Raw genomic sequence first — 11,645 nt, forward strand, 5'->3', positions numbered from 1 at the left:
GGACAAAACCAAAGATGGCAAAAATTAAATCATGGTTTAGTTAAAAATTTTATTAAGGCAATTAGAGATTATGGACTGGGATCTTCATATTTTAAACCGCTTTTAAAAGGTATTCTCAATGATTATGACTTGACTCCATATGACATGAAATCTCGTGTCATTGATACTTACTGACACACAAGGACTTATATGGGAGCGCAGATGGAGAAGAGCTTTGAAGGAGCTGCGAAAGAAATACCAAGGTGGTGCTCATGCTAACCTCACCATGGCAGAATTAGCAGGAGACCCTCCTCACAATGATCCAGTACAACAAGCCGCCAAGATTCCAAGGGGAGTGTTGGCAGACATCAAGGAAAAAGGATGTGAACTTCTCTTCAAACAAGATTTAAAAGACTTAAGGACTGACAGTGAAAAATGATTGTTTATATGCTGTTGTATCTTATTTTTTGTCAACTGTATTAGGTGAAAAAGAGGATTTACCAGTGATGCAGCCAAGGGAGAGTGTTTGGGAAAGTTTAGCATGGACAGTGGGGTTGGAAACAATTTGTTTGAGGCATTCCAGGCAAAAAAGCCATTTTCAACATGTCTGGTGGGATTGCCAGTGAAAGAATGGTCCATTCCGGAGGGCATCCCTTCATGGGTGATGTGAGTTGTGACAACTCCTGTGAATGGATGGCATGTGTGGGTTCAATTTGTCCCTGTGGCTGTTTTCAAACCAAAAGAATTAGAAATTTTTGGTTCAACAATGGATTTTGGAATTGTATGTGATGTTTTAGGGGTGAAAAAGAACCAAACAATGGATGTTACTCCCAATTAGAATGTATATAGCAATTATATTGTAGTCTCAAACAAACCATCCTTCCGAGTTCTAGCACAGTTATTGTGCCTGGATGGTCTGTTTGACCTTTTTGATCTTTTACCTTTGTAAAAAGAAATTTTGAAAGTAGGTTTTTATATATTAGTGGAGCTTGTTACTATTCTCATTGCTTTGCCATGCATCATCCCATGCACTCGGCACGCCTTGAACAAAGCTGTGAAAAGGGCTCTGGACAAAACCATGAAGGAGGTCTTTTTGGTGCAAACAGAGGGGGGAGATGTGGGAGTCCAGGGTTTTTCCCTGGCTCCTTTGGGGGTGCAAAACCCCCCCTGGCAGACCCCTCAGAGACCCCTGAGTGCTGCCCAGGAGCTGCAGGGGCTGGATTTGGCTCCTTGGGAGAATCTGCCCACATTAAGAGAAGAGACACAGCAAATAATGATGAGTAGAGTGTAAATTAGAATGTTAGAACGTAGATAAATAGGTTTTCTTCAATGTTTATGATAAGGGACACGTGGCCAAGATGGAGAATTTGGGGGGTGGACACCTTTTCCTCCTTCTTCTCCATGTCATCCATGTTAGGTGACACGTTGGCCTCTTGGATTGGTTGGGGTCAGGGCTGGACCATTTAATAAAATTGTATTGTATTGGTAAAATTTTGTAAATATGTAATACATAGTACTAACTATATAAGCCCTGCCTTGACCAGGGAGATTCCACCATGGATGCCAGGCTGAGCAGACCGCTGCTGGCCAGGCAAAGTGTCCCAGAGATAAGAAACAATAAACTGTCCTTGGAAAAAGAGAAAACTGTCTCCGGCAGTCTCTCTTCAGCGGCTTCGGGGAAAACCAGGTTTTGAACCACCTTCGTGTCCCTCTGGGGTGATCTCGGGGCAGAGGAGGAACCCCAGACTGGGACACACTACTGGGGTTGGGGCAGCACTGCTGAAGGGGTGGAACTGCAGTAGCCATTTTGTCCTCAAGAGGACAGCACTAGTGATGAGGGGGGGCCAGCAGTACTGGTTTTGTCCACAAGGGGGCAGCACTACTGAGTGGGGTCGGGCTGCAGTACTGTTTTTTTTCCACAAAGGAGCAGCACTACTGGTGTAGGGGGGCTGCAGTACTGGTTTTGACCACAAGGGGGCAGCCTTACTGGGTGGGGGGTGGGAACGCAGTACCTGGTCTGTCCACGAGAAAGCAGCACTATTGGTGGGGGACCACAGTACCTGTTCTGTCCACAAGGGGGCAGCACTGCTGAAGGGGGTGGAGCTGCAGTAGCCATTTTGTCCTCAAGGGGACAGCACTAGTTATGAGGGGGGGCAGCAGTACTGGTTTTATCCACAAGGGAGCCACTATAATGGGGGGAGCTAGGGTGCCGGTTTTGTCCACAAGGGGCCAGTATGAGTGAGGAGCGGGGGGCTGCAGTACCTGTTTTGTCCACAAGGATACAGCACTACTGATGGGGAGGACCTGCAGTACCTGTTTTGTCCACAAGGGGACCGCTATAATGGGGGGGAGCTAGGTTTTGTGCACAAGTTGACAGCACTACTTGGAGGGGGAGCTGCAGTACTTGTTTTGTCCACAAGGGGGCAGCACTACTGAAGGGGGTCGGCAGGACCTCTTTGGTCCACAGGGGGGCAGCCCTGCTGAAGGAGGGGGAACTGCTGTACCCATTTTGTCCACAAGGAGACAGCACTTGTGATGGGGCGGGGGGAGCAGCAGTACTGGTTTTGTCCACACCCAGACAGCACTACTGGGTGGGTGAGCTGCAGTGCCTGTTTTTTTCACTACTGAGGGGGGGAGGCGCAGTGCCGGTTTTGCCTACAAGGAGGCAGCACTAGTGAGGAGGGGGTGCTGCAGTACCGGTTTTGTCCACAACGGGGCAACAGTACTGGAGGGGGGGAGCTGCAGTATTTGTTTTGTCCACAAGGGGACAACACTGATGAGGAAGCGAGGGCTGCAGTACCGTTTTTGCCCACAAGGGGGCAGCAGTACGGGGGAAGGGGGCTGCAGTAAAGGTTTTGTCCACACAGGAACAGCACTAGTGCGGGGGGGGAGTGATGCAGTGCCTGTTTAGTCCACAAGGAAACAGCATTACTAAGGGGGGGGGGGGCGGCTGCAGTATTTACAAAAATTGGAAGATTTAAGGATGTGGGATGGTGTGAATATGATGTCATACGAAATGTCAGCTCTTTAAAAGTAATACTTCAGAATGAAATAGTGTGTGAGGATCACACACGGGTTACTGCCTTGGAAGAATGGGGAACAATTTGGGGACCAAGCTTGTTAGAAACCTATAGTTACATTGATACAGTTAAATGGTGCATCCAGTAGACGGGGAAAGTTAATCAGACACACAAAGGTTTAACTATGCTACATTCTATGCAGAGACAACTCAGACAGCAAAAGGAAAATTGGAATTGTACAAAAATATACACTTGTGACACTCTGGAATTAGAAATTGGACTGATGCCTGTAAGGATGCTGTTAAAATTAGGATGTGAATGTAGAGGATATAACCATTCTATGACAGGAACTGCCAGCCAGAAGGACATAAATTGCAAGACTACCACGGTAAGGAGCCCAGGGAATTTAGTATGTGTATTAGGACATGGTTTGTGGACAACTCATATGCCAGTAGATGGGCCAGTTACCCAAATCACGTTAGGAATCCCAACATTATGTTCCTTCTGGAAACAATCTAAATTAAAACTACAAATGACAAGGCACAAGAGGGAAGCAGAAAATGAGGAAGATCAATGGCATGAACCTGACAGTGGAGTAAAGTTTGGTTGGGCGTTAGAATCCTTGTTTGCTCAAATTGCCTCTTACAGCAATAGAGAAATGATCTATCGATTGATGGGACAAACAGAAACATTAGCAGCCGCCACCAAGAAGGGTTTTTGGGATTTAAATCTCCAGCTGCAAGCTACAACTCGTATGACTATACAGAATAGGATGGCTTTAGATTTGTTGTTGTTAAAGGAACGTGGGGTGTGTGGATATTTAAGCAATAAAATAGACCATTGTTGTATCCATATCCCAAATGTGACAGTTGACGTAGAGAAAGATATTTCTCAATTGGAAAGTGTAGAAGGAAAAATTAAAGATTTGGAAAAAGAGGCAGAGCACAATTGGGTTGGTGCTCTGTTTCAGTCATTAGAGCTCCAACTTTCTGGATGGATCTCATCAGTGATACAACATGTAATTATGATTGTAATTGTGGTACTTATTGTCGTTGGAGTGCTTTTCAAGCCATTTTCACCGCACTCCAGGCAGAGCATCCTGATACAACACCTTGATTGTGTTTGTATCTAAAATAGCATCATATTTCTGATGCAAAAATCAAAGGGTTAAGAGCTTAGCTGAGGAATAGAAGCTATGTATATAATGATCAGAGTAGAAGCAATGTAGAAAGTCAATAATCAGGGGCTGAGACAGTAGAGATAAGAAAATAAACCACTTGCTTGGCTTTGTTGTGTCAAGTTGGGCAGCTGGAATATTGTTGAAGTGAAGAAACCATAACTGCACCTGGACCCTGCAACCAGCCAGAACCAGGTTGGGAACTTGAACTATGGTCAAAGGGCCCGAGAATCTAGGAACAAGACCAAGGTGAAAAGCTGAAGGCAAGGAAGGCTCCCTGACTTGATCATTAGGAGACCTCTGACCCATTTCAAATGCCCACTGACCCATTTGAAGGAAAGAACTGTGCAAAGACTGTGCAAAAGAACTTAGAGCTAATTTTAATACAAAGTGAGGGTATGGGGTGTTAGGTAATTCATATCTATAGGCATATTGGGTAACTAAATGAATAGGTAAGATTTTGATTGAAAAAATAAGGCAAGAGCCCTGGGTATTTTGCACATCCTTGTGGGAGATTTCTCCTGGGCTTGCCCAGCATTGTAATAAATATACTACTTTCTAACTTAAACTGACTGGAGAGTCCTTTTCTCCCTATCAATTGGCGAGTTTGCCATGAGAAACTCTGTTTGGCTGCAAGAGCAAACCGGGCTATGGATGTCTCTGGGACCTTCCTCGAGGGACCTCCGGTCCCCAGCTGCTCATCATGGGGACAGACAAGACATGCTGCTGGACTGCAGACAAAATTGTACGTTTTAAATTATGCCTACACATGTCTAAAAGGCAGCTGACAAGATGCAGAAGACGTTCTGTGCTCAGCGCAAGCCTGGGCAGTTTTGCTTGCAAGCATCGGGAGGGTGCAGTGGCCACAGAAAGAGTTTGTTCTGTCAGGGAGATCCACCAGCAGTTCTTTGGGTGAACTGGGCAAATCCTTGTTTGTTACTGCTATTTTAATCATTATTTTGATTGGGTCCTGCCTCTTTGAATGACTGTTTGTGTGACTGGTGAGATGTACTTAGGAAGAAGTGAGCGGGAGCTTGGATCTGTGTTTTCTTTTTGGGCAACTGAAACAGCTGGAGAAGAACAAAGTGTTTGGGTGATCGTTTAAAATTGCTGTATACTGTGTGCTGTGTTGACAAGAGGTGGATGCTTTCTCCCTTAATAAAGAGATAGCCTTGCCTGCAGTGATTTTGACTTTTGGATTCGGGTTGTGTGTGAGGAATTCCTGTTTAAGGGGGACGGCATTCCCTGTAACTCTCGGTGTTCGGGCTTATCCAGTACCCTGCCGCCACTGGTCATTGTGTATTTTAGAGTAATATTGCCACCTTGTGACAAAAGTTACAATTACAGCAAAGTGTTAACTTTTTCCTGTGTTTCTGTGTTGCTAACTGGATGGAATATATCGAACTTCTGCAGGGAGGTTGGTAGCTTTGGACTGGGAAAAGTCTGCACAAGAGGGTCTGGACATTCAAGAGAGAAGATGAATAGCTTGCTTTTGTGGGTGTTATGAGGCTTTTGGGGCTTCCATGAAGTTGGCACTCTCCATGGCTACTGTTACAGTGCAAGATTTGTGGAAAACTTTGATATTGTTCCTCTGAGAGACGGCAAGGTCTATGCCCTCAGTGTAAATCGAGACATTCTAACCAAGCTGATTTTGAACCTAAGATCCTCAATTTGTGTGTGGCAAATCACATTCAATAGCTGCAACTCAGGCATGTGTGTGGGAGAAAGATTGGGAAAGGACTGTGAGGCTGTGTGGAGAGATATTTGGGTGGAAACAGGATAAGACAAAAAGGAGGAGGTAATGAGTACTAGACAAAGCAAGGAGATTTCTAAGGCTAGTCTTTTAGTCTGTATTTTGACACACTGGAAAGAGTTAGTAGGGTATGGGGGCACTGAAAAATAGCAAAGTTTGATCACCTTTCACAGACATATCCCTCAGGAGGATCCATTAAAACTGGAGGAAAATTTGGTGTTTCAATTTAACTTTGAACTCTTGAGAAGTTTCTTTAACACACTGAGGGACTTAATCTGATGTAAACAGCACCAAATCCCTGTGAGGGTCATTAAAATCCTTGTGCTGTGTCTGTGCTGATGAGCTGGGCTGGTCCCCTGGCACAGAGGCAGCTCCCAGGCTCAACCAAGAAGAGCTTTAAAAAGATATTTCTGCTGAGGAGCAGCTCCTCTCCCAGCCCAGCAGGGCTGAGGGCACTGCCTGCAGGCACTGAGGGGACAGGAGCCAGGCACAGACAGGCTAAAGGCAATCAGGACTGGCAAGACATTGAGCTGAGACTTCACTTGGGGAAACATCTTCACAGCCCTGGACATGGTGAGTCTGTGGGTGCAGGGCAATGTCCCCTGTGCTCCTGGAGGGATCTGGAGCCAGCACAGCCCACAGCCTGGGGGATGTGTCAGGAGGACTCTCCCAGTTTCTCTGAGGCACAGGAGGAGGAGGAGGAGGAGGAGGAGGAGGATGTGCTGCAGAGCAGGGCTGCCCTGGACACCGTCAGAGGGACAGGGCAGGACAGCTCCTGGTGCTAGGGTTGGTTGCAGGGGCTGAAGCTGGGGCTGCAGCCAGAGCTGCCCAGGGCTGTCCTGCAGAGTAGCTCCTGCAGCCCTCAGGGCTCTTGGCCAGCCCAGAGCATGTGCCACCTGCCAGGGACAGCTCTCAGCCTGTCTGGCTGCTCCCCATGGGCTGTAGGGAGAAGTTGGAGGTGGAAGGAGCCACCCCCATCAGGGCAGATTCCTCCTGCTGTGCAGATGGTGCTGTATGGCCAAGGCTGCTCTCAGCTTTCTCCTCAAGGGAAGGGAAAGGGGCTGTCATTTGTGTCTGTGTCACTGAGACTCCTGCACTGTCCCACTGGGGATCAGCAGATCTGCCTCACATCTCCCTCACAAAGTGCCTCCTCACCCTCCTGTGCCTACAGACAGCAGCAGCAGCAGCACCTTGGCTTGCAGCATCTCAGTATTTCTGAGCTGCCCTTCAGGTCCTTCTGCCAGGGAGATGCCCCTGGGCAGTGCCCTGTGCTGGGACGGGTGTGCAGGGCAGAGATGAGCCCCTAGGGGTGGGCTGGGCTCTGAGAGCACTGGCAGGGACAAGCTTTGGTTGCAGAGAAATAGCTCTGGCAGTAGAGAGCCACACCAGTAGAGAGCCACACTGAATATCCCTCCCTGTCCATCTGCAGAGAAAAAAAATGTGGGGGTTTAGAGAGATTCATTTTGAAACTGGAGTCTGAAAAAGTTTTTAATGAAAATTTTATGTGTGAGAACCCTGTAAAAGCAGGAGGTAATGAGCAAAGGGCAGATTTGTAGGACCAGCAGGTCTGACTGCACAGGGGCACAAAGAGGCCTTTTATACCAAAGGGATCCTAAAAGCTCTGGCTGAGAGCAATACTGAATTTGAGCCAGCAACTCAACAGCAAAACCATAATCTCAAAAAAAAAAAACAAATTTACAAATTACTACCGAAGTATGAGAAGATAATTTGAAAGGATTCTAAAGAATATTTTGTAGGATTGGCTCAAAGAATTCCCACCTTGTCAAAGTCTTCTTTCAACAGCTCAGAATGCCCAGAGTGGAGCGATGTCCAACAGCAGCTCCATCAGCCACTTCCTCCTGCTGGCACTGGCAGACACGCGGCAGCTGCAGCTCCTGCACTTCTGCCTCTTCCTGGGCATCTCCCTGGCTGCCCTCCTGAGCAACGGCCTCATCATCAGCGCCGTAGCCTGCGGCCACCACCTGCACACCCCCATGTTCTTCTTCCTGCTCAACCTGGCCCTCACTGACCTGGGCTGCATCTGCACCACTGTCCCCAAAGCCATGCACAATTCCCTCTGGGACACCAGGAACATCTCCTATGAAGGGTGTGTCATCCAGCTTTTTTTATTGCTGTTTTTCCTTTCAGCAGAGCTTTCCCTCCTGACCATCATGTGCTACGACCGTTACGTGTCCATCTGCAAACCCCTGCACTACAGGACCCTCCTGGGCAGCAGAGCTTGTGCCCACATGGCAGCAGCTGCCTGGGCCAGTGCCTTTCTCAATGCTCTGCTGCACACAGCCAATACATTTTCTCTGCCCCTGTGCCATGGCAATGCCCTGGGCCAGTTCTTCTGTGAGGTCCCACACATCCTCAAGCTCACCTGCTCTAATTCCTACCTCAGGGAACTTGGGTTCATTGCTCTTAGTGCATTTTTATCATTTGGTTGTTTTGTGTTCATTGTTTTCTCCTTAGTGCAGATCTTCAGGGCTGTGCTGAGGATTCCCTCTGAGCAGGGGCGGCACAAAGTCTTTTCCACCTGCCTCCCTCACCTGGCCGTGGTCTCCCTGTTCCTCAGCACTGCCATATTTGCCAACTTGAAGCCCGTGTCCATCTCCTCCCCATCCCTGGATCTGACCCTGTCAGTTCTGTACTCAGTGGTGCCTCCAGCCCTGAACCCCCTCATCTACAGCCTGAGGAACCAGGAGCTCAAGGCTGCAGTGTGGACACTGATGACTAGCTGCTTTCAGGAACATTAAAATGCTGGCTAGGTTCTGAAAATCACAGAATAACAGCCATCTTTGATACTTCATCTTGGTTTGGTTGTGGGGTTATTTTTCCTTTGTTTTAGTTTTATCATATTGTCCATTAAAAAAGCTACTCTGTGTTCAGTTGCTCATTATGTTTCTCCATCTTCCCTGTGGCCACAAAATGTGTCAATAAAGGGTTGCAGTCTTCGTGGCTTTAAACACACTGAAGGATTTCTCTCCCAGCCAAGTTTTCTCCAGAGATGCCCCTTTTGTTCCCTTCTCTGGAGCTGCAACAGCAATGTCTGTGTGCAGAGCTGGGGCAGATCAGCACTGGCACAGCAGCTGTGCCCAGCTGCAGCAGCAGCACTTGGTGTTGCCAGTGCTGCTCCCCTGCCACTGCCCCGCTGCCCTCCTGCCCCTCGTGTTGCTGCAGGGCCTGAGTGCTCTCGGGGCCGAGCACAGCCCTGGGGGTGGCACTGCCGGGGCTGCAGCATGGACAGGCCATGGGCACTGCTGGGGCAGCGCTGACGCCTCAGGGCAGGGCCTGGGGGCTCCAGGCTCCTTGGTCAGGCTCTCTCCAGAACACTTGGCCAGGCCAGTGCTGAGCAGAGAAAACCACTGTGAGCAGCCCCAGGCTGGCCATGGGCAGGCTGGGGGCAAACAGCATGGATGGTTCTCTGCAAGGTCCCTGAAAGGGGAGACCTGGGCAAGGAGCAGCAGAGCAGGGGCTGATCCATCTCCACTGCACTGGACAGCCCAGGGCAGCGTCCCAGAGCATCCTCATGCACCTGCCAACAACATCCCCCTCTACAGCCCTGGCCTCTCCCCCAGCTCACACAGGTGCCGCATCCTTGCAGGCACAGACACAGCAGCACTGGCTCAGGAGCCCCTGTTTGCACTGCACAGAGCAGGCATCAGCACCCCCATGGTGCTGCTGTGGGGAGATGGAGCTGAGTGAGGGCAAATGCCCTCAGCCCCTGGGGCCAGCAAGGGCTGGGGGACACCAGGGAAACCACTCAGGTTTGTTTTAGCCTCTGCAGTCAGCCAGAAAGTTTGTTCCCATGAGCTGTGAGTTTCCTGTCCCACTGCAGATGTTGTTGCTCAGAGCCAGGGATGCCAGGCAGCCACCTCCAAACTGCCCTGAGCATTTCCTTTACTTCAGCTTTGCTTTCTTTCCTCTTTCGTGATCCAGATTTCCTCATACTGCCCACCTCTGTTCCCTCTCATGCAAACAGTCCATCCCTCTTTGCCCTTTCCTCTCTTGCCCCACTCCCCATTACATTTCCTGAGCTGCCACCATGGGAACGTCCCTTGGGGTGCAGGATCATCCTACAAGTGCTTCAGGAATTGTCTGCAGGGTCCTGCAGTGCCTCGTGCTGCTCCCTTGCCACAGGCACCACAGGCCAGGGGGGCACATCTGGGCTGCTGTGTCTGGGTATGGGGCTCCCTGTTCTGGGCAATGAGGAGGGGCTGGAGAGGCTCTGCAGGACTGACAGGATGGGCTTTGGGGCTGTGAGGAGAAGCTGAGGGACCTGGGCTGCTGGAGCTTCTGAAGAGGAGGCCCAGGGCTCATCCTGCAACTGCTCCAGGGGTGGTTTTAGAGGACCACAGAATCCGCCAGGCTGGAAAGGACCTTGGAGATCATCAAATCCAACCTGTGCCATGACACCACCTTGTCTCCCTGAGCATCCTCTTCTCCAGGATAAACAATCCCTGCTGCCTCATCTGCTCCTCACAGGACTTGTGTTCCAGACCCCTCACCAGCCTTGTTAACCTTCTTCGGACACATTCTAGCCCCTCCATGTCCTTCTTAAACTGGGGGCCCAGAACTGGACACAGCACTCGAGGTGCTGCCCAACCAGTGCTGAGCACAGGGAAAGAATCACTGCCCTGGTCCTGCTGGCCACACCATTCCTGACCCAGGCCAGGAGCCATTGGCCTTCTTGGCCCCCTAGGCACACTGCTGGCCCATGTCCAGCTTGCTGTCCATTAGTGCCCCCAGGTCCCTTTCTGCCTGGCTGCTCTCCAGCCACTCTGTCCCCAGCCTGTAGCACTGCAGGGGTTCTTGTGGCCAAAGTGCAGAACCTGGCACTTTGTCTTATTAAACCTCACCTTGTTGGGATTTTTCCCCTGGATACAGTCTGTTTTCAGAGATTGAAATATTGTAATTTATGGCTTAAAAAATCTTGACAAAGGATTTTTGTCCAGTTTAGCAAAACTGTATAACAAAATTTTCAGAGAAAACCATCACACCCTGAATAGGCCTTCTGATTCAGGCCCTGAACTGCTCACTCATGGATTTAAGTGACTTTGGAGAGAATACATTCACTGGGGATGAAGCTGAGCACTTTCACGGTTAAGAACACAGCCCCAGGTTATCAGCAGCCAGGCTCATGCAGACCCTCACTCCAAAGGATGGGGGTAGAGAGGCTTTGAGTGTGTAGTGAAAAAGCCTCTGGTTCCAGGCAGTGACTGCCCACCCTCCACTGTGCAGAGGAGCCCAAACTGCAGGGGCCCCTTTACCCTGGAAAAGCTTATGCACAGCAGAGGGGCTCTCATGGCCCACCCAAGGGTCCCCCCAAAAGGGGACCCTGCACCAGAGCACTGCAGAATTATCCACACTGCTGCAAGAAACAGTCTCAAACTGGCTCCCTGCAGGGCAGGCGCCAGGGTGTTTCCACCTGCCCAAAGGTACATTAATCCACGGGATTCTGTGCTTTTCAGTGTAGTGGCGGGGGATCCTCACTACCAAGAATTCAAGATGGAGGGGAGCAATGAGCTGTGATTGGGACCCCCAAAAGAATTATATACTTCTACCTAACCCCTGTCACTCTCTCCTCCCAGGCCCCATAGCACATCTCTTTTTCTAATTATTTCTTTAGTCTCTCTTCCTTTCTCTTTGACTCTTTTAATATTAAATAAAAGATACCAATTTTTGGCACCGACATCTAACCTCGTTTGGTTTC

At 49.4% G+C, this 11,645-nt stretch overlaps 1 protein-coding gene across 1 annotated transcript; it reads left to right on the forward strand.

Moving 5' to 3' along the window:
* Positions 1–6,252: 6,252 nt before the first annotated feature.
* On the forward strand, positions 6,253–8,688 carry LOC306816051 (olfactory receptor 14I1-like; the record flags this gene model as incomplete). The annotated part of the gene is made up of 2 exons (XM_079332548.1): positions 6,253–6,510; positions 7,738–8,688. The coding sequence occupies exons 1-2, from the start codon at positions 6,268–6,270 to the stop codon at positions 8,686–8,688; spliced, it is 1,194 nt and encodes a 397-aa protein (XP_079188674.1). The 5' UTR covers positions 6,253–6,267.
* Between the last annotated feature and the right edge of the window lie 2,957 nt (positions 8,689–11,645).

This window comes from Erithacus rubecula (assembly GCF_903797595.1).
Source record: "Erithacus rubecula genome assembly, contig: scaffold_351_arrow_ctg1, whole genome shotgun sequence".
NCBI classification, from domain to species: domain Eukaryota; kingdom Metazoa; phylum Chordata; class Aves; order Passeriformes; family Muscicapidae; genus Erithacus; species Erithacus rubecula.